At 40.0% G+C, this 22,574-nt stretch overlaps 1 protein-coding gene across 2 annotated transcripts in view; it reads left to right on the top strand.

Annotated features, from left to right (window-relative positions):
- Positions 1-59: 59 nt before the first annotated feature.
- TUBGCP4 (tubulin gamma complex component 4) overlaps positions 60-22,574 on the top strand; it is a 36,948-nt gene continuing 14,433 nt past the window's right edge. Inside the window, exons 1-9 of one of the 2 annotated variants that reach the window (XR_010405030.1) lie at positions 60-381; positions 5,044-5,172; positions 7,963-8,085; positions 8,472-8,525; positions 9,321-9,377; positions 12,363-12,442; positions 15,021-15,222; positions 18,000-18,165; positions 18,404-18,528. Coding sequence is in view for 1 of the 2 variants with exons in the window: in XM_045900233.3 (XP_045756189.1) it covers positions 304-381; positions 5,044-5,172; positions 7,963-8,085; positions 8,472-8,525; positions 9,321-9,377; positions 12,363-12,442; positions 15,021-15,222; positions 18,000-18,165; positions 18,404-18,528 (1,014 nt within the window). In the remaining variant the exon portion in view is untranslated. The remainder of the gene's footprint in view (positions 382-5,043; positions 5,173-7,962; positions 8,086-8,471; positions 8,526-9,320; positions 9,378-12,362; positions 12,443-15,020; positions 15,223-17,999; positions 18,166-18,403; positions 18,529-22,574) is intronic. The other variant, XM_045900233.3, reaches the window with a different exon arrangement.

Raw genomic sequence — 22,574 nt, 5'->3', positions numbered from 1 at the left:
ACTCGGGCACTGAGAGCGCATGCGCAAGGGCAACTACGGAGACTCCTCCAGCAGAGCCTCGGCAGGAGCGACTGAGTGGGCCCCGCGGAGCCTGCCACACTTCCGGGACGTGGGGCGCCTATCCCGTAATATCTCCCCTCAGCTCTTCCAACAGCATTTGTCTTGCCACTTGGGATTCAGGACGAACCGCCTGTCCCAGGGGCTTGTGCGCTTGTCGAGGAGGCAGCATTCGCCTCCGCGGTCCCCTGGAGGGGCGTTGGAGGAGGGGGCGACGGATATAGGGACTCGCGGTCCGCTGTGGGAATGATCCACGAACTGCTCTTGGCTCTGAGCGGGTACCCAGGGTCCATTTTCACATGGAACAAGCGGAGTGGCCTCCAGGTACGGTCCAGCTCAGGGCGCGGGAACCCGGGAGCGCTGAATGGGCGGGCCTGCGCCAGTGTCCGGGGGAGGAGTCTGCGGGGTCGAAGGGCGGGGCTTGCAGGGGCTGAGGTGTTCGCGGGGCGAGTCCCTGGGCTGGTAACCCGGGGAGTGCCTGAGGGGCGTCGGCGCGCTACACCTCACCTCGAGAGGGCTGGGCCCGGGCCGGCAAACAGGAGGCGGGCCCCGGAGGAGGGAGCACGCGCCGCGGCCTAAGGTTGAGGTGTCTAAGCGAGAGTTGCTGGGGAACTGGATGTAAAAGTGAAAAAGGCGCTTTCACCCATTTTCACGCTTGCACTGCTTTAAGGTGAGCTTTGAAAGCTAGTCCCAGGGCGCCTGGGTGGCTCAGTTGGTTAAGCGACTGCCTTCGGCTCAGGTCATGATCCTGGAGTCCCGGGATCGAGTCCCGCATCGGGCTCCCTGCTCAGCGGGGAGTCTGCTTCTCCCTCTGACCCTCCTCCCTCTCATGCTCTCTGTCTCTCATTCTCTCTCTCGCAAATAAATAAAAAATTAAAAAAAAAAAGAAAGCTAGTCCCAATACGTAGCGCTTAACGCGCTATATGGGGTCGGCCAGTTTTGTTGACTGAAAAATGGAGTGTTTCCCTCATTACTCCTTTCCCAGGAAATTTCTGCACTAGGAGAATTTGGAAGGCGATTTTCATATAACCAGGAATGTATGAGGAGGAAGGGCTAGGTACTGTATGCATTATCTCTTTTAATCTTCACAATTACCTCTCCGTTTCACAGATTAACTCCCTGTATCTGGTAGCTAGTAATTAGTGAGCTTCGTCTTGAACCCCAGGTCCGCTTGGCTCCAGTATTTGAACCATTCTTTTCTACTTCTGCTTTCAGTAATATTATCCAATCCTCTCAATAACTTAGTAACCTAGGTATTGTTAGCCCCAGTTTACAAAAGAGTAAACTGAAGCTCAGAGAAATTTATGGTGACTAGTCCTGGTAATGGCAAGATTTGAATCTAGCTCTGTCTGATCACAAAGTCATGCCAATTCCAAACCAAGCAACAGATTCTTAATTATAGAGAACAAACTGATGGTTACCAGAGGAAAGGTGTGTGGGGGAATGGGTGAAATAGGTGATGGAGGTTAAGGAGTGCACTTATTGTGATGAGCACTGGGTGTTGTATGGAAGTGTTGAATCATTGTATTATACACCTGTGAAACTAGTGTTACACTATGTTAACTAACTGGAATTTAAGTGAAAACAAAAAAAAGTCATGCCTATTCTATAAGGATTGGCGGTATAGGCTGTGGAAGAGCAGAAAAATGACATTCTTATTATATAAAACCTATAAATCAGATTCCTCTCGTTATTTTCCCCTATAAAACTAGCACAATGGCAGGTATATAGAAGAAAATGCGTAGGAAGTATTTGTGGAAGCTTGACTTCTTAAGGTCTCAGCTTTAAAGTCACCTCAGAAAAAATTTTCTCTGACCATCTGTGTAAGGATCCTCACCATATGCCATTATTCTCTATCACAGCAGCTTGTTTATCTCCCTTATAGGACTTAGCACAGTTCATATTATTTATTTTTGCTAACTGTTAATAGTCTTTCTCCATCATAGTTTGCCCATAGGGGCAAAGACTATAGTGGTTTTCTTCATCATTGTAGCCAGCACAGTTTCTGCCATATAGTAGGTGTTCAGCTATTTATGGAAGGAAAAAAGACTACTAAAAACAGAAAATATTGCATACTTTCTGCAGAGCAGTGTTTTTCACAATCAAATAAAGGGAAAATTGTTATGAATGCCTAATATTGATAAAAATCATTTTATTATAATATAGAATATATGTACACATTAACCTAAGTATAAACTCAAGCATATTGCTCTTAAAAAACTATAAAACCAAGTATTTGTTACAAAGTGAACAAAACTACCAAATGGATAAATTCAAAATAACATTAATATATGGTTTCTCAACCTTGGCACTATTGACATTGTAGACTGGATGGATAATTCTGGGGGGTAGGGGTGTGTCCTGCTTGTGCCTTGTAGGATGTTTAGCAGCATCCATGGCCTCTACCCACTAGATGTCAGTAGTACCCTCTGAATTGTGGCAATCAAAAATATCTCCATTTACCAAATGGGGCAAAATCGCCTCTGATTGAGAACTGGTGATTTAATGTGACATATACTATTGTTTTGCTGAAACAATACTGAGTTTATTAATATTATTAATATTAATATATTATATATTAATATATAATATTAATATTAGTAATTAATGTTAATATTGCTGAGTTTAATAATAGTATGACTGCTACAGATCTCGATTTTGACTTCAGTAAGTCTGTGGTAAAGAATGCCTGTTCATATAAGTAGGTTGTACCAAATGGTATCAATAACTTCAAGGTATTGTTTGCTGTTTCAGAATAACTAGACCTTGAACTTTTATAAAACTCTGCCAACAAAGCACTGCTCAAAATTCCAATTTTAGTGGGACTATCACTTGATAACTGGGTAGAGCTGTCCTAATAATAAAAAATTGCTTTCATGTATTGAGCACTTGCAATGTGCATGGCTTTACATGTGTTAACATTTAATCCCCACAATTACCATCTCCACTTTCTAGGTATGAAAACTGAGGCACAGAGAGGTATTATAATTTGTCTAAGATTTCATGCAAGTAAGAGGCAACTCAGGGATTCAGACCTGGCAATCTGACTCCAAATATGAGTTCTTTCTTTTTTTTTTTTTCCAAAGGCACAGGCAAGGCTTTCCTGGGGCTACAGCTCCAGCTGAAGGGAGACACTGCACTAACAGAGTAATTAGGCTGGCCTCCCAAAGACACGTTCTTAAGCACTGTGTCGTGTTACCTCTTAAATTATTATACTTGAAGATATGGTTAGCATTGTGTCATTAAAATCTGCATTAAATGGAATTAAAGTCCTAAACATTGTGGATTCAGTAACAGAAAAATTCTTCTTTTCCTATTTATTACTGCATTTACTGTCACGTAAAGTTGGCATCCACAAAATACAGTACTCATGATATAAATATGTAATATGCTAAGTTCCTTGGGGATAGTAACTACATCTGATTTTGTTCACTATTTAATCTCAGGATATTAACACAGTGCCTGGGATAAGTAGGTGTTCATTAGAAGATGGTTGATCCTCCAAAGAAGATATACAGTGGCCAATAAGTAAATGAAAAGATTATCAATATGGCTGATTATTAAGGAAATGCAGATCAAAAGCACAATGAGATACCATTTTATACCCATTAAATCAAAAAAAACAAAATGACAAGTGTAGGTGAGGTCGTGGAGACATTAGAACCCTTGTGCATTACTGGTGGGAATGGAAAATGGTGCAGCCCCTGTGGAAAATAATATGGTGACTCCTCAAAAAAATTAAACATAGAACTACCAAATGATCCGCAATTTCACTTCTAGGTATACACCCAAAAAAAGTTAAAGAAGAGACATGAACAGATATTTGTATACCCATGTTCATAGCAGTATTATTTGCTATAGTCAAAAGGTAAAAGTAATTCAAGCGTCCCTTGGCAAATGAATTGAATAAACAAAATGCTGCACAAACGTACAATGGAATATTTTTCAGTCTTAAAAAGGAAGAAAATTCAAATGATACGTGCTACAACATGGAGTAACCTTGGAGACACTATACTAAGTGAAAAAGCCAGTCATCAAAAGACAAATATTGTATTTGCACTTATTTGAAGTACTTAGAATGGTCAAAATTATAGAGACAAGAAAGAGAAGGGTGGTCGCCAGGGGCTGGGGGCAGGGAGGAATGGGAAGTTAATGTTTAATGAATACAGGGTTTCAGTTTGGGAAGATAAAAAAATTCTGGAGATGGATGTTGGTGATGGATGCCCAACAGTGTGAGTGCACTTAATGCCACAGAACTGTACTTTTAAAGCTGGCCAAAATGGTAACTTTTATGTTATGTATATTTTACCACAATATAAAAAAAAAAATGTGGTTGAATGAGTACATTCTCCTACTGTGTTCTACTTGAACTGCTGTGAAACCTTTATATAGCATAGTAGGTTATTATTTGGCCTTCATTTCAATTAAAATAATACCCAATGAAATGAAATACCAAATACAAATGAAAATATGGACACTACATTTATATGTCAGTTATAAGGTACTTTTATAGATTATAGTAATGTTACATTAATTTTACATATTTATTGAATGAAAATAAAATTTAAAATTTTATAGAGAATTTGTAAATCTTAAGAACATGAGAAACCCCTGGAGTCTGCAGATCCCGGTTTGAGCAGTATTGCTAAAGAGACTTTGTTGAAATCAGGTCAAAAACTTCATATCCTTACAGGCCATCCCTGGAAGATGGCCTAAGAAACAAGTAATAGTAGCCACCTGTGGGGAGGTTGACTTGTTTTTAATGTACAACATTTGGTAGTGTTTGAATTCTTTACCATGTGTTACCACCTATTTCAATAAACAACTAATTAGGTCAGGGATGGGGAGCAACACCTTTGTAGCAGTTTGGAATTACCAAGCTTAAATGGGCATCTTGAGAAGGGAAGTGATTCATAGTATAAAGCATTTGAAGCTCCTCAAATATATGTAGGCATCAGTGTTTTTAGCCTGTTCCTCTTCCTGCAGGTGTCACAGGACTTCCCATTTCTCCATCCCAGTGAAACCAGCGTCCTGAATCGACTCTGCCGGCTGGGCACAGACTATATTCGCTTCACCGAGTTCATTGAACAGTACACGGGTCATGTGCAGCAACAGGTAGGCTGCTGTTGCCAGGGAATGGACACCTCCAGAGGTCAGAAGTTATGGCAGGTTTTAAGTGAATCCATTGGTAATTGATATGAAATAAGTCTCAAGATGTTATGAATTTCTTATCATTGGAATTATTCGAGTGAGGGCCAGGTAACTAGCTCAAACAAGGGAGAAAATATACACAGGGACCGATCTAGGCAGATTGGTAGAAGAGAAAATATGCTTTGCCTAAGTTTTAGGAGACCTGAGTTAAATCATTTGGAGCTGGACCAGAGTTCCAATTCCAGTGGTAAAAGCATAAAGCATCATTTCAGATATTTTTGCCATTTTGCTTCTAACTTCCTTAGTCACATGGAGGCAATCAACTAAAATCTTTGGGCTTCATTTTTCTTATTTGAAAATAAAAGAGTTAAATCAGAGAAGGTGCTTGGCACATAGCAAGCACTTAATAAATATTATCCATTAATATGAATTAATTGGAATTATACACTATTAATTGTAATTAATGGTGGAGAGGTCAAGGATTTGTGTCCTGCTCTATCACTTACTGGCCATAGACTGCTTGGTAGTAACCTAATGTTCAGTAACTTCGGCTCAGTTCATTTACCTATAAAACAGGGTTAATCGTAGTACCTATCTCATAGGGTTGTGAGGATTAAACAAGGTAATTCATGCAAAGTGCCTGGCACATAGTAAGCACTCATATTTTTTAAAAGAGAAAATTTTAAAGTTCCCTTTTATTTTTAACAGTCTGTAATTCTGTCCGAGGTAAGTAAAAAGATTGCTGAATTGTGTGACTCTGATTCAGTGATGACTGTTGCCCAGTTGAAACAATGATTCTGGTTGGGGAGAAAGGCAGGAACTTCTAGAAAGGAAAAGGAAGGATTCCTGAAATAATGCAGTCAGTACCCTTTTATATAAATTGGTTGTCAGGCCTTTGGTGGTCATCTCTGGGGCAGAGGAGTTGGAGAATAATGCCTTATATTTTCCTCTCTGGGACAGGGATTCTGATTCTCTCAAAAGGATTTTATTGCAAATGTGTAAGCTAAATGTGAGTTTAAAATCTAATCAATGCCATTTTGCTATAAAATCATATTAATGAGGGCACATGAATTATCAGAGTTGGAACCCATATATATATTTATAAAGATGATATATAGTTTTAATTTTTGTAAGTAACACTTAAAAAAAGCTGTCCTGTATTCCTGTGACTATATGGATTTTATCTTATATAATATGTGAATTCCTACTTTCCCAAATTCTAAAGATATCTATAGTGCCTCTTTTTTGAGAACAGTAAAAGCATACTTAATTTCTCTTTCATTTAGTGGTAATGAAGACATTCAGTTCTCTGAAATGACACAAGATCAAAACAAAATTGGCTGGTTGTAAGCCCATCTGGTCTATTTCACCCTACACCCATGCTGGTCTTATTATTATAGCTGTGAACCTTTATCTTCAGGAACTGCTAGTATCCTTTGCAGCATCCTCTGACTAACCATGCCTCGTAACCACTGAGTCCAAGCTTCCTACCCCATTTGTTGTGGTATTCTGCAATTGTATCTACTGCCACCAGAGCCTGATCACCCAAGTCAAGACAGAGCCAGAGAGGCTGGTCACCGTGGCCTCTAGTCAGCTTCCTCTGCAATTCCCTGTGTAAAATACAGAAGAGGCTCTTAGAAAAAATTGCAGGTCTCCTGAAAGACCAGCCATATTTGTAAATAAGCTCTTGGTGAGAGTCTTATCACTCCTCATGTTGACTATCAGATTCATGCTTCTGATGAATTACCAGGCCAGACAAGAGAAAGGGATGTTAGAAGGAGGATTGAGGTCATTTTATTTATTCAGTAAATATTTACCCTGTGTTCAGAGAACTGTGCTAGAAGCTGAAATACAAAGATGAATAAAGTGTGTGTCCTGCCTTCACAAAGCTCTTGGTCTAGAGAGGGGGGCGTATAAACAAAAGTACAGTTCAAGCACTACATAGAGATGCTGTGAAAGCAACAAAGGGGGAGCAGTTCATTTCCTAGGGAGAGTTAGGAAGGGCTCTGAGAAAAGAGACGCTTAAATTGGGTCCTGTAGGAAGAGTAGATATTTGTCATAAAGATGAGTACACAGTTATAAGTGGAACACATCCAGATTCATGGGGGTGAGAAATAGAAGCAAGGCACATTTGGCGAACTGTGGGTAGTTTGGAAATGAGAATGTGAAGTTGGAAGCAGTAAAAGATAATTTTAGAGAGATAGTTAAGGGCCCGAATGTAGAAGTCATTGTATGCCATGCAGAGGAGTTGAGATATTATTCTGGGGCAATGAGAAGCCACCAAAGGGATTTAAGCTGAAAGTTGTAAGGTTAATTGTAGAAAAATCTCCACTGACAATATGAGGTACTACCTCATTGTATATTTTAGAGAGAGAGAGAAGGACAGAGGGAGAGGGAGAGAGAGAGAGAATCTTAAGGAGGCTCTATGCTCAGTGCAGAGCGCAGTGTGGGGCTCCATCTCATGACTCTGAGATCATGACCGGAGCTGAAATCAAGAGTCAGATGCATAACCGACTGAGCCACCCAGGTGCCCCCTACCTGATTGTAACATCTAGGCTGCATGGGAAATTAAAATACCACATTTTAAAAGGTCAGAATTCAAAATCTGTCTCTCGAATTGGGTTTTCCTCTCATTGAAGCACTGCTTTGATATGGAATCATTTAAGCAAAAACAATAACACTAATAAAGGAGAATGTTTTCCTCAGGTTTTAGAGTCTGAGCTGTGAGGTTGAGTTCTCTTTGTTTGATTTCAGGATCACCATCCATCTCAGCAGGGCCAAGGTGGGTTACATGGAATCTACCTAAGGGCCTTCTGCACAGGGCTGGATTCGGTTTTGCAACCTTATCGCCAAGCACTGCTTGATTTGGAACAAGAGGTGAGAGAGGAGATACGGGAAAGACGTCTCTGGGACAGCCGATTAGGGCATGTTCTTGAATTTGAAATACCCTTTGATGTGGTCAGGTAGTTAAGAGAGAGCTATTTTCTGCAAGGCTAAAGGGTACAGTATATTCTATGATTGCCCAAGTCATGGTCAAAGTGGCATGAAGATCATGGCAAAGGTTCTTGAGTGAGTTTATTAGAGCCCTAGCTTTGGGTTTTTTGGTCACCTGAAAAATCAGAATTAATACTCTATGAACTATCAATTCTCAGTAGTCTAAAACTAACATGGAGCCCCTTCTCAGATTCCCATCTAGTTTTCAGAGATCAAATAGATTCAAGATATTTTATATGGAGCCCTAATTACAGTGTTTTTTGTTGCAGTTCCTGGCTGACCCCCATCTTTCCATATCACATGTCAATTACTCCTTGGATCAGGTATGCTGCCCAAATAATAAAATGCCTTGGAATCTGTTGGTATTGTTAGAATAATCTAACTTAAGGGGTGCCCGGCTGGCTCAGTCAGAGCATGTGACTCTTGATACCAGGGTTGTGAGTTTGAGCCCCACGTTGGGTAGAGAGATTACTTAAAAATAAAAAATCTTAAAAAAAAGAATGAGAAATTAAAAAAAAAAAAAGAGGGGCACCTGGGTGGTTCAGTTGGTTAAGCATCTGACTCTTGATTTTGACTCAGGTCATGATCTCAGGGTCTGTGAGATCAAGCCCTGCATCAGGCTCTGTGCTGGGCATGCAGCCTGCTTAGGATTCTCTCTCTCTTTCTCCCTCTGCCCAACCCCCCGAAAAAAAATTAAAAATTAAAATTAAATCTATTAAAAAAAAAGAACAATCTAACTTAAGACATTATTTTTGAGAACATTTTTCCTTCTGGATTCAGAGCCCAGCATTTTATATTGTGTATGCTTTCCAAGATCAGAACTGTTTAGAAAGCTCCAAATTTAGTGAAAATCTAATGTCTGGTATTAATGCTCTTATGTTGACTTCAATATTAACAATTATGCTAGTCTCAGAAATAGAAACTGCTTATATCTGTCATTCTCTCTCTGCAGCCAAACCCATATCAAATTGCCTTAGGATACTGGATCTTGGCTGTTCTGTGGTATTGCCATCTTTAGGTTAAGTGGGATTATTTAGAAACAAAAGCATTTCCTGAATCAATTTTCTTTTCCTTGTGTTTGATTTTGTACCCTCCTAATCATTCTCTGATTTTTGCAGTTCCAGCTCCTTTTTCCCTCTGTAATGGTTGTGGTAGAACAAATTAAAAGTCAAAAGGTGAGAACTTTCCTTTTTTCCTTTGCTGTGGTAAGCACCAAGGATGTATTCATAATTTTGCCTTACATTCTTTTTTGAAGACCCTAGTTTTTAGTAGTTGTCATTTATTTATTCATTCTTTTAAAAATATTTGCTTGGGTATCATGCTAAATGTCAGAAATGCAAAAATCAGTTACAAGACTGTCCTTAAGAACCTCCTGATCCAGAGGTGGGGGTAATGTTAATAGATGTACCCCAGAATGCTGCTGGGTAAGAGCAAAATGCTATGGATGGTATCTGGAGGTGAGAGCATTTTACACTAAGGATTTAGAATTTTTGGATATGGGGGCACCTGGGTGGCTTAGTCAGTTAAGCGTCTGCCTTCAGCTCAGGTCAGGATCTCAGGGTCCTGGGATCAAGCCCCATGTCATGTTCCCCATTCAGCGGGGAGTCTGCTTCTCCCTCTCCTTTTGCCCCTCCCTCTGGCTCATGCTCTCTCTCAAATAAATAAAATCTTAAAAAAAAAAAAATGTTGGATATGGATCTTGAGGAGAAGTGGAAAGTTCATCTTTAGAAAGAATAATAGATTTATGATTAGGATGCTGGCAGTTTTCTAAGAATTAGATCATGGGTTGAAACACATGCTTATTTTATTAAATATGCCTGTTCTTATCACAAGTTTTTATCATGTGCATTGAAAAATGAGGGTCCCCAAAACCAGGAGAATGCCTTTTCTGGGCAGAGGTAATAACCAAGGAAAAAATGCTTTGAGATTTCACATTAGAAGAATCTGCTAGTACATAACTGGATGAAAAAGGACAAATGGATTAAATATGTTTAGCTCATTTATGTTTTTAAGCTGTTATATTTGTGCCTTAGCTTATTAGGAGTGTTTACCTTGATAAATAATAACTAGTTAACCAGTTTTGCCAGATTGCTGCTTCATTTTTTGTGCTGTGTAAGTATAGAAATTTCTGCTGTGCTGAGTTTATTCTGAGCCAGCAAAGCCAGTAGGGGAGGTGCTGTTTGGCTCTTGAAAGCTGATTACCCTCATCAGATAACACTCAGCTTTTATTATGTACTTACTGTATACCAGGCACTGTGCTAAGTGCTTCACATACTTGATCCCTTTCAGTCCTCTAGGGGGTCAAGTAGGTTAGGTAATGTGCTTAGTGTCACACAGATGGAGATGGTAGAGCTGGGATCTAAACCCGGGTCTGTCTGACTCAAAAGATTATGCTCTTAACCACACTACTAAACTGTCCCCCCGAGTTGGAGGGGACCTTCTAGGTAAGTAGAGTTAGTATAAGCGTTCCATGCTTAGCTGCATATCTCAGTTGACTTTCAGTTTGCATTGACCACAGGAAGAGTAGAAACTGAGTAAAGCGGTTGGAGGTGGGCAAATCTTCCTCCTTGCCCGGGTGGTGGTAGAGAAGCCAGTGTGCTCTGGCTCTGGAGAGTTAAAAAATGAGGTCTCAAGAACATGGGGTGGGGGCGGGAGAACAGGGATGATAGCCAACAGATACGAGGGATCCTTTTAGAGTGATGGAAATGTTATAAAACTAGATTATAGCAATAGTTGCACAACACTGTAAATTTACTAAAAATTGTTGAACAGTGTACTTAAAATGGATGAATTTTATGGTATATAAATTATACCTCAGTAAAGCAGTTTTAAAAAGAGAGAGAGCCTGAAGGACATAGAAGGAGGAAACAGATTTTTAGAAAACTGTATGCCTTATAAATAGTTTGAATTAGGCCTCAATCTGAAATAAAGAGCTTTCTTTACCTCTTAGCTTGGAATTTCAACTCTAAATGATTCTGGTTTCTCTAGCGCAGTAGTTCTCAAACTTCGTCGTACATTAGAATCACTTGGAGCGGAATGTTAAAACCACGTGGCTGGGCCCTACCCGAGAGATGCTGATTCAGTAAGGCTGGGGTTGGGCCCAACAGTTTGCATTTCTTACTCACTCCCAGGTGCTGCTGCTGCTGGTGGGGTATCGGTGGGGTGGAGAGGAGTAAGGAGGGTTGAGGGTCCATACTGTTGAGAACAACTATTGTGATATCGTGATCTATAATAAGAAATATCTATTTGGTCTTTATCCCCTTTCTGACACAGAGCTTCTAAAACTCTTGGAATTTCATAAGTGATAATGATAAACGTGTCTTGATAGTCATAACAAACCCCTATCAACCACACCTGAGTCTGTGTTAATGAAGTGGCTTTTGGAAAGCACCTAAGGATGGGCTGGTTGCCAAGAGAACCGACCATTTGATTGGAGGATTGAGACTTTCATACCCCTGACCTCTGGGGAGGAGAAAGGGGCTAGAGATTGAGTTCAGTTGCCAATAGCCAGTGATTTAATCACTTGTGTGTATGTAATGAAGCCTCCATAAAAACCCAGAAAGACTGCTTTCAGAGAACTTGTAGGTTGATGAACCAGAATACTTCTTCGTGCTATGCTGCTGGGCCCACACTCCACGGGGACAGAAGCTCCTTTGTTTGGGACCTCACACTATGCATCTCTTCATCTGATTGTTGATTCATATCTTTAGTATGCTTTTTAATAAACAGGTAATCTAGTGAGTAAACGGGTTTTCTGAGTTCTGTGAGCTGTGTTAGCAAATTAATGGAATCCAAGGAGAGGGTCATGGGAACTTCTGATTTATCAGCCAGTCAGTCCTGGGCTTGAGATTGGTGTCAGAAGCAGAGGACAGTCTTGTGGGACTGACCCCTTAACTTGTGGAATCTGTTGATATTCTGGGTAGGTAGTGTCAATTGAGTTGACTTGTAGGACACCCAGCTGCTGTTCGAGAATTGCTTGGTGTTGTGGGGGAAACCGCCCCCCAAACACATTGGAATTGGAGTCAGAATCAGAACTATACATAGATCTTTATCCCCATCATCCGCTGGATTGTGCCCTCTGAATTGAATATAGAATATGAGTTTGTGCTACGTGAACTATTAAAATGGAATCAAGTTTGACAAGGCTGTATTTTGCGCAGATTCATGGTTGTCAAATCCTGGAAACGGTATACAAACACAGCTGTGGAGGTTTGCCTCCTGTTCGCAGTGCACTAGAAAAGTAAGTCCTGGCTTAATTGGGAATTGGGGGAAGGGGTGGGTGATCAAGTGACTTGACTTTGCCCTTGTTTTATTTTCAGCTCATCTCAGATTTCCCTCTGGGAAAAGTTATGACCAGGATAGAAAAGATCCATAAAAGCCCGCATGTATGATAGCTCAGGAACTGCAAAAAGAGTGTTACGAAGTGTTGAGTATCAAAGCTAGGATCTAGTCGCCTAGATAACCTTGAAGCAATGCTTTTTAATTTGGGGATCTCATTATCCTTGGAGAATTTCCATTACATGTGCCAGATAAAGTAACTATATCTAATCATGTGTATTTTGAGTAGCTGGTATTTCATATCAAGGGCCTTAAAAATGTTTATACTCTATAATCCCATAATGCCACTCTTAGGAATTTTATCCCAACAGTCATTTGAAAGAAGAAAATAACCATATGCAGGAACATTCATTGCAATGTTTTCTGTTATATCAGGAAATTAGAAAATTACCAGCAGCGGAAGAAAGCTAAATACAGGTGTATTCACTTGATTGTCTATAAATGTAAAATTAAAATTAAATATATTATAAATATAAATACTGTTAGAATCCACAAAAGGAAACTTTCCAGAACATGCTTAAGGAACTTAATTCTCTATTACTGGGCTTTTTTTTTTCCTAATAAAAGAACTGCATTTTGATTGTAGAAAATACAGACCTGCAAAGAGAAGAAATAGAAATAATTTCTAATCTTTGAGATACACAATTTAACTTTTGCTGTATATTTCTATATAAATATACATAATTTTGTGCATGGAATATAAAATCTTACATAGATCATACGATAAGTGCATGTTTGTTATATATTTGTGGGGACCAAACTTTGTAGACCAAATACTCAAATGTGCAAAATGTAAATGGCCCCCCATTTGATATTTTTTAACATTTGACCACATTTTTCTTTTTCCCCTCTATATGGACTATGAAATACATACATGTAAATATATATAAATATACACACACGCATACTACATTTTTTTTGCTGAATCATTTGAAAAGCTTAACTACCAAAGACTTCAGTTTTGTATCTCTTTAGAAAAAAGGCTTATAGGGGCGCCTGGGTGGCTCAGTTGTTAAGCGTCTGCCTTTGGCTCAGGTCATGATCCCAGGGTCCTGGGATCAAGCCCTGCATCGGGCTCCCTGCTTCGCGGGAAGCCTGCTTCTCCCTCTCCCACTCCCCCTGCTTGTGTTCCCTCTCTTGCTGTGTCTCTCTCTGTCAAATAAATAAATAAAATCTTTATAAAACAAAAAACATAACTGCCATTTAAAAAAAAGAAAAAAGGCTTATATAACCTCAATTCTCTTATATAACTTCAATACCATATTACACCCAAAAAAGTTAACATTAATTCAATAGTATATTATCCAAAATAAATCTGAATTTCTCCAGTTGTCCCCCAAAAGTCCTTTTCCATTGTTCTTTTTTGAACTCCTGGATGCAGTCCAAGTTCTCATGTGGCATTTAGCAGTCACCTCTTTGAGTCCCCTTAATTTGGAACAGTGCCCTTCCTTGCCTTTTTAATCTTTGATGACAACTGACATTTTAAAGAGTCTTGACCAGTTGTCTTGTAAACTGTTACACGACCTGGATTTTTTTTATTATTTCCTGATGATTAGATTTACATTAAACATTTTTGGCAAGAACACTACATACCATAGGCCGTATTATTTCTTGTTGCATCACATTGGAAGGCACAGAAAGTAAGTGTGTTCCATTATGGGTGGTATAATAGCTTGATCACTTGGCGTAGGTGTTTTCTATCAGATAGCTCCATTTTAAAGGCACATTTTCCTCTTTGTAATTAATGTTAATCTGGGAAGTGATCCTTTGAGACCATGAGAGTACCGCATTCTCCAACGACCTTTCTGCATTTTGTTGGATTATACTTCTTCAGGTATACTTGTCTCTCTCAGAGTGAATCTACTCTCCCTATGTGATTCCAACAAAAATAAAACAAATTTAATACTGTGTTAGCCTGGGGCACCTGGGTGGCTCAGTCGGTTAAGCGGCTGCCTTCGGCTCAGGTCGTGATTTCCAGGATCGAGTCCCGCATCGGGCTCCCTGCTCGGCGGGGAGTCTGCTTCTCCCTCTGACTCTCCTCCCTCTCATGCTCTCTGTCTCTCATTCTCTCTCTCTCGCAAATAAATAAAATCTTAAAAAAAAAAAAAAAAATACTGTGTTAGCCAGAAAGACTCCTAGAAGTGCATTTAATTTTAACAAGAACCCTCAGTTTTGAAACTCTACACAAAAGGAGGAAAGAAAATGTGCCTCTTCTAAAAAACTAGCAGAACGTTTACTGAGCATTTAGACTTCAGTATGTAGCCTACAAGTTTGGAAATTTAATCACTTAGTTCATTCACAAACATTTAAATTAAAATAGCACAATTATTTTTAGCCTAATTGGTCATTTCCCTTCTGAGTCATCAGATTCTCAGGCTTCTGTTTATCCTGTCACAGTTTAGAGCATGGCCTCTGTGCCCATATGGGGTTTAATGTTGGTTAAGTGGACTTCTAAGGCTCCTACTTTTCTCTCCACTCAGGATCCTGGCCGTGTGTCATGGGGTCATGTATAAGCAGCTCTCAGCCTGGATGCTACATGGACTCCTCCTGGACCAGCACGAAGAGTTCTTTATCAAACAGGGTCCCTCTTCCGGTAATGTCAGTGCCCAGCCAGAAGAGGATGAGGAGGATCTGGGCATCGGGGGACTGACAGGAAAACAGTTGAGAGAACTCCAGGACTTGGTAAGAGCATAGCAGAAAGCCTAGCATACTCCTGCCAGGAGTCAGGAAAGTCTATAGCTAGTTGACCTTTCAGTGATTTCCACCTCAGTTCCCAGCTCGTCATAGTTGAAGCATCTTTCACAAGTTCTGCAGATATAAACACTTGAACTTGGTTTTATCTTAGCTGCATTCTTAACATCTAACTTAATGTGAGACTACAAAATAGAAAATATATTTGTGAGAGTCCTTTGTTTCCCCTTTTCCCAGTATATGCATTTATGAGATTAATAAGTCTTGTCTCTTAAGGTAGCCATGTAGCTATCCTGTAACTTTTAAATGTAGCTTGGAGTTTCGATTAGAGTCCCCAGAGCCCTGTATTGTCTTTATTCATCCATTGATCGGTTTATTCATTCATTTGTCCTGCTACAACATTTTCTTGAACGCCTGTTACATATATGCCAGGCACTGTTCTAGGAGAGTTACTGGGTGCTTAACTGAAGTAGATGAATAAAATGTAGCAGACCCTGTCCTTAAAGAACTTAATGGAAAATGTAGAAAAGTCAACAGTGACATTAGTAAGTATGGGTGTTCTCAGAACTTGGTTTTAGAGTAGCTAGAGAAGCTTTTCAGTGGAATGTACGTCTAAATTGCAGAGTTTAGGAGGAGAGATCAAGAAATGTTCCAGGCAGGGGGAAGGATGTGTACAAAGTACAGAAACCATGAAAGACATGGCTTACTTGAGGAACCAGTAGTAATTCAGTTGAAATGGTCAAGTAAAGGCTGAAATACAAATTGCAAGGACAGTGGAGGGGATTGGGAAGTCGCAGCCAATGAACTATTGAGGTAAGATCATGAAAGCCCTTGTAAACAATGGGAAGGAACTTGGACTTGAACCTCAAAAGAGCTGAGAGCCAGTGAAGAATTTTAGGCAAGAGGTTCACACAATCAGACTTTACGATAGATGACTCTGGATAATGTGTGGGTAAATTGTTTTTTAAAAAAACTAAGACTAGCAGCAGGTAGGTCAGTTAAGAGAATGTTGGGGACACTTAGGTGAAAAATAATGGTGGCCTAAACCAAGGGTGGTGACAGTAAATATGCAGAAGAATAGAGTGGCTTGAGAGAGATTTAGGACGTGGACTAGGTAGGCCTTAGTGATTAGATAGGAGTCCAGAGGGAAGAATCAAGAATGTAACCCAAGTTTCTGCCTTCAGCGGCTAGGTGGGTAGAAATGATATGGAATGTGTATGGCAGGTATTGGGAGAAAGAAGATGGATCTAATTTTGGACATGTTGAGGGGTTAAACGTCTGATTCTTGATATCAGCTGAGGTCTTGATCTCAGGGTCATAAGTTCAAACCCTGCATTGGGCTCCACCCTGGGTGTGGAGTCTACCTAAAAAAAAAAAATTAATTTTGGACATGTTGAGTTTGAGGTACTTGCAAGAAATGTCCAGTGGGTTGAGCTTATAGCTCACAAGAACAGTCCAGCTTGAAGATAAAGTTTAAGAAGTCATCAGCATATAGCAGTTTTTAACCTGGGGCCCATGGGTCGCTTCAGGAGGTTCTGTGAAATGTATGTTTGCATATTTTTCTGGAAGGTCCATAGCTTTTATATAATGGCAGAGAGTCCTGTGATATAAAAAGATTTAGAACACCTGTTACAATATTCAGTGATCGAAGAAGATATGATTGTTTAAGAAGAGTGAGGAGAGGGAAAAGAAAAGCGGGTCTGGGTATTGCCCTGAGGACCGCCTGCATTAGAGCACAAAACAGAAAGCGTGAACAGCAGAGCTCAAAGTTAGGATTGTGGAGCCCAGAGTTCCTAGTTGGAGCTGGAGGTTAAGGGTTAAATCCAAAGCAAGTTGGAGAAATATGAGGGCCTGAGTGATTGGGTGGTGAGCATCTGGGGCCTCATGGGCCAGATCAGTGGTTCTCAAACTTCCACGTGTGTCAGAATCAGCTGGAGAGCTTGTTAAGACACGGATGGATGTCTGGGCCTCATCTCCCAGGTTGTCCTAGATCTGGGGAGGGGCTTGAAAATTTGCATTTCTAACAAGCTTCCAAGTGAGCCTGATGCTGCTGGTCCATGAGCCATACTGAGAACCACTTGGCTAAATGACTTGGGCTATATACTAGTAAAGAGCTGGGCAGAGCCAGCATATATGATGAGATAATAAAGTCACAGACCTGTAGACCTGGAAAAAATAAAGACTAATTCTTCCATGCTACAGGTAAGGAAACCGGGTTCCCGATCTGCACAAATTCTTACGTAGTAAAGGCAGAGTGAGGACTAAAATCCTAATGTTAAAAAAAAACCTCAGTTGGTCCGAGGGTTGTGGGTTATTGTTAAGCTGTTAAAAAAAAAACCCTCACAACACTGTTACTTCCACCATGCTGTCCCGCTGTCTGAAAATGGAAATATGTTCATCTCTCTGACACTGGTAATTTAGGCATTGTGCAACTTCAGGTTTAAAGTCCCTGCTTCAGGGCGTCTGGGTGGCTCAGTTGGTTAAGCATCCAACTCCTGATTTCGGCTGAGGTTGTGATCTCAGGGTGGTGAGATCAAGCACCATGTACAGCTCTGCGCTCAGCATGGAGTCTGCTTGAGATGCTCTCTGTTGAACTCTGTTTCTCCCCCACTTGCACGCGCTCTCTCTCTATAATAAATAAATTTTTAAAAAAGTAAAGTCCCTACCTCTAGAAAATATAAATCATGGGTTTGGAGAATTAGTGATGTTTTTGCTTTCTGCTTCTTCCTTCATACATCATGTCTGATGCGGATTATTTCCTTGAGTAGCGCCTGATAGAGGAAGAGAACATGCTGGCACCGTCTCTAAAGCAGTTTTCCTTACGAGTGGAAATTTTGCCATCCTACATTCCAGTGAGGGTTGCTGAAAAAATTCTGTTTGTCGGAGAATCTGTCCAGATGTTTGAGAATCAAAATGTAAACCTGACTAGGAAAGGTGAGAACCTCCTTGCCCAGTGTGCCCTGTCTTCAGAAGCCCTTTTTAATATCGCGTGGCCCCAGTGTACGCCTGGTGGGTACTAAGAGGGAGTGGCTACCAAGATTGATGCACCGAGATTGTAGCACACCGTGACACGCTTATGTGAGAAGCAGGGGAGGGAGCTGCACCACGGGGACCAGAAATCCTTGCCTGTCCTGCTCTGCTCTTCCTTCGATGGTGCCTGCCTGTTTTGCAGGATCCATTTTGAAGAACCAGGAGGACACTTTTGCCGCAGAGCTACATCGGCTCAAACAGCAGCCGCTCTTCAGCCTCGTGGATTTCGAGCAGGTGGTGGATCGTATTCGCAGTACCGTGGCCGAGGTTTGTATGTCACAGTCGGCTTTCTTAGCAAGAAAACAGACTAGTTCCTCAGAAATTGAGTACTTGACTTCCATTGCTTCTTTATGTGGTTAGAACTTAGCTTGGAGAGAATTGTGAGAGTCAAAGGGCAAGAAGTGTTTCATAATAGAGGCGGAACTGCTTTAGTCTTCACACCTGACAGGAGTTTGCTAGCTAGCTACTTGAATAAAGGGAGGTCTCACTTTCAAATTCAGACAGTCATCATTTTGAATCTGTCAATGTAGTTGGCAATAATTGCAAGGAATCAACGGATTTTGACTATAAATTTAGCGCCTTATATTTTAGATGGCTTTATTCCTTTTTCATTTATGGGTATAATAACCCTATGAGGAACACAGAACAAGTATTATTTTTCCATTTTTACAAATGAATAAAATAGAAAGCTAACTTGGCTGCTGTTGCACAGTAAGTAACAAAGGTGACGTCAGAACAGGTCTTAAAACTCCTAGTTCAGTGTTCTTTTTTTTTTAAGAGATTTATTTACTTAGAGCAAGCACGAGCAGGGGGACAGAGGGAGAGGAAGACAAGCACACTCCCCACTGAGCAGGGAGCCTGATGCAGGGCTCAGTCCCAGGACCTTTGAGACCATGACCTGAGCCAAAATCAAGAGTCAGAGGCTTAACTGACCCAGGCGCCCCCTAGTTCAGTGTTCTTAAGTGAATTGTGCTTCATCCACCAACTTAGATTGTGACCAGTGATTTTTCAGATGTGTATCTGTGCTGTGGCGTAAAATAAAATTTGGCTCACAGGTGTCTGATAATGTGAAATGAGATTTTTAGTTTAGTCAGTTGTTTTGTTTACTGTATTAGTGGTTTTCAACTTTGGCTGTGCATAGCATTGCTTCGGAAAATCTTAAAACATGCACTTGTAGGGGTGCCTGGGCGGCTCAGTCATTAAACATCTGCCTTCGGCTCAGGTCATGATCCCAGGGTCCTGGGATCGAGCCCCGCATCAGGCTCCCTGCTCAGCAGGAAGCCTGCTTCTCCCTCTCCCACTCCCCCTGCTTGTGTTCCTTCTCTTGCTTCGTCTCTCTCTGTCAAATAAATAAATCTTTAAAAACAAAACAAAAAAAACCATGCACTCGTATTAAGTCCTCACCTCCAGAGCTGCTGACTGGTAGATCTACATCGGGAGGGAGGGAATAGGTACTTGTATTTACACCATCCAACTAGACAACCAGCAAACAAACCACTGCAAGTGATTTTGAAGCATACCCAGTGCACTGCAGGATCTAGAACTGCTAGGAAGCTTAGTATCAGATACCCTCACAATGGAAGCATAGTAATCTGTTGTGAATATGATTTCCTTTTCCAGTCACTGTCTCAAAAATTGTAGGCAAGGCAGATAGCTGTAATGGAGACAGAATATTAGATCATAAAGTGAAATTCATTTGATTTTTTATGGGCAAGTAAATATTTAAACTCTCTAGAATACATGCTTTTGTCCTGTCATAATTTCAAGATCCTGCCCCTCCGCCTATAGCCAAGGCAGCCCTTATCTAGGGGGCTGGTGTCTTGAGGTCCTTTCATCTTATTTTATTAAATCTGTTTCTGTTCTTTTATTATTCTTGTGATAACTCTGGAGTTAATTCATGGAGGAAAGTAAAAATCTTATTGAATTTATACAAGATTTCAAATTTTTTTTTCTTGTGAAATTCTGAAATGTGGATATTGGTAGAAATTACATTTCCAGTTTGTAAAAATGATAGATAAAGAATGGAAGTTCAGACTCACTGAAGTTTTTTACAATTGTAGCTAATAGGCCTTTTTTAAAGGTATTCTCTTAAAATAACAATTTCTAGTAATGAAAATAGAGTTTACTTTTCAGAAGGAAAAAGGGGGGAGTGTCTTGGAAATATATCATACTCCTCCCCTTTTGGTTTTCTCTTTCTCTACTTTTTTAAGTATACATACTATATGAATTTATATAAAGTTCAAAAACAGTTAATATAAAGTTTAATATAAAAGTTCAAATGCAGGGGCACCTGGGTAGGGCTCAGTCAGTTAAGCATCTACCTCTTGATTTCAGCTCAGGTCGTGATCTCAGTGTCGTGAGATTGAGCCCTACATTGGGCTCTGAGCTGGGCATGGAGCCTGCTTAAGATTCTTTCTCTCCCTCTCCCTTAGCCCCTTCCCCACCTGACTCTCTCTCTCCAAAAAAAAAAAAAGTTCAAATGCAGAACTAATCTGGTGTTATGTCAGGATAGTATTTGACCTTGGTCAATGGGAAGGACAGGAAGAGGGCTTTCAAGGTGCTGGTTATACAAGTGTATTCAATTTGTGAAAATTCTCCAAGCTGTAAACTTATTATTTGTGTACTTTTCTGTATATTTTTTAGTACTTAAAAAATTTTGAAAATTAATTCCTAGATATTTGTTATTTTGATTTTTTTGTTGTTGGTTACTGTTTTTATGTAGAGAAATGGCAGTATTAATTTTTGTGGGTTAATTTTTTTTTTTTTTAAGATTTTATTTATTTATTTGACAGCGAGAGAGAGCGAGAGAGGGAACACAGCAGGGGGAGTGAGAAAGGAAGGAGCAGACTTCCTGCTGAGCAGGGAGCCCGATGTGGGGCTCGATCTCAGGACCCTGGGATCATGACCTGAGCCGAAGGCAGACGCTTAATGACTGAGCCACCCAGGCGCCCCCCCTTTTTTTTTTTAGTTCTAATAGTTTGTTGATTCTGTTGATTTTTCTAAGTAATGATCATATCATTTGGAAATAATGAGTTTTACAACTTCCAATTTTAGACTTCTTTTTTTTTTTCTTACAGACTTGGATCTCTAATACTACATTAAACAGCTGGAGTGATAGTTGATATAAACCGTGTTAATCACTGGAGGCGATAGTGGCCATTTTGCTTTGTTGGCTCTTAAAGATCATGCATTGACAGTTTCTCTATTACTCTAATGTTTGCTGTAGGCTTTTGGCAACATAAGTTTATCAGGTTAAAAAAGTTATCTTCTTTCTAGTTTGCTATGTGTTTTTATCATAAATAGATGTTGAATTTTATCAACTGCTTTTTCTATATCGATGATGGTGCAGTTTCTTGCTCTGGGTTCTTTTTCTCCTTCATCCACTCATAGGGTAAATTCCCGGTTAGATTTTCAGATGTTGAATCTTCCTGAGATAAACTGTACTTGAAGACATGAGATTGTATTTTTTAATACACTGTTGGATTTGGTTAGCCAGTATAATACTTGGAATTTTTGCATCTACATTTACTAGTGAAATTAGATGATTCTGGTTTTATTCCCATGTGGTTGCAGAACAAAGACTGTATAAGCCTCATAAAATGAGCTAGTTATCTATCACTTTTGTTTTTTCTAGAATAATTAAGATAGGAGTTGTTACTGGAAGTCTTATTGAATTTACCTGAAAAATTATCTAAGCTAGGTTGTTTAAGAAGGGGAAATCTTGGGAGAGCCTGGGTGGCTCAGTGGATTAAGCATCTGACTCTTGATTTTGTTTCAGGTCATGATCTCCGGGTCTAGGAATAGAGCCCCACATGGGGCTCCACGCTCATCAGAGAGTCTGCTTGAGGATTTCTATTCCCTTTCCCTCTGCCCCTCCGCCCACATGTGTCCTCTCTCTCTCTCTCTCTCAAATAAATAAATCTTTTAAAAAAGGAGGGGGGGGGAGGAAAATCTTTACCAATTCAGTGTGTTTAAACCTATGTTAGTCTGTTCAAGACCTTTATTTCTTGTACCAATTTTGATATTTTCTACTTTTCCAGGAAGGCCCATTTCATCTAGATTTAATTTTTTAGAAAATCTGTAGCTATTTGTTTTACTTTGTATTTTATTTTAATCTTTTACTGTTGAATCTTACTAATCTTTTTGAAGAACCAGCTTGTGTTTTTATTACCCTATTTTTTCTTTATCTCATTGATACCTGCCTTTATTTTTCTTCCTTCTTGTTTCTTTGAGTTTTCTGTTACTCTTTGCCAGTTTCCTAGGTTGAAAACTTGACTTTTTTATTTGTAACCTTTGCTTCCTAGGAAATATAT

This window comes from Mirounga angustirostris, unplaced genomic scaffold (assembly GCF_029215605.1).
Source record: "Mirounga angustirostris isolate CCGP_5_RB_7025 unplaced genomic scaffold, mMirAng1.0.hap1 SCAF_9, whole genome shotgun sequence".
Taxonomy (NCBI): Eukaryota; Metazoa; Chordata; class Mammalia; order Carnivora; family Phocidae; genus Mirounga; species Mirounga angustirostris.
Note: the sequence above shows the minus strand (reverse complement) of the source record. Positions and strands in the feature narration are given on the sequence as shown.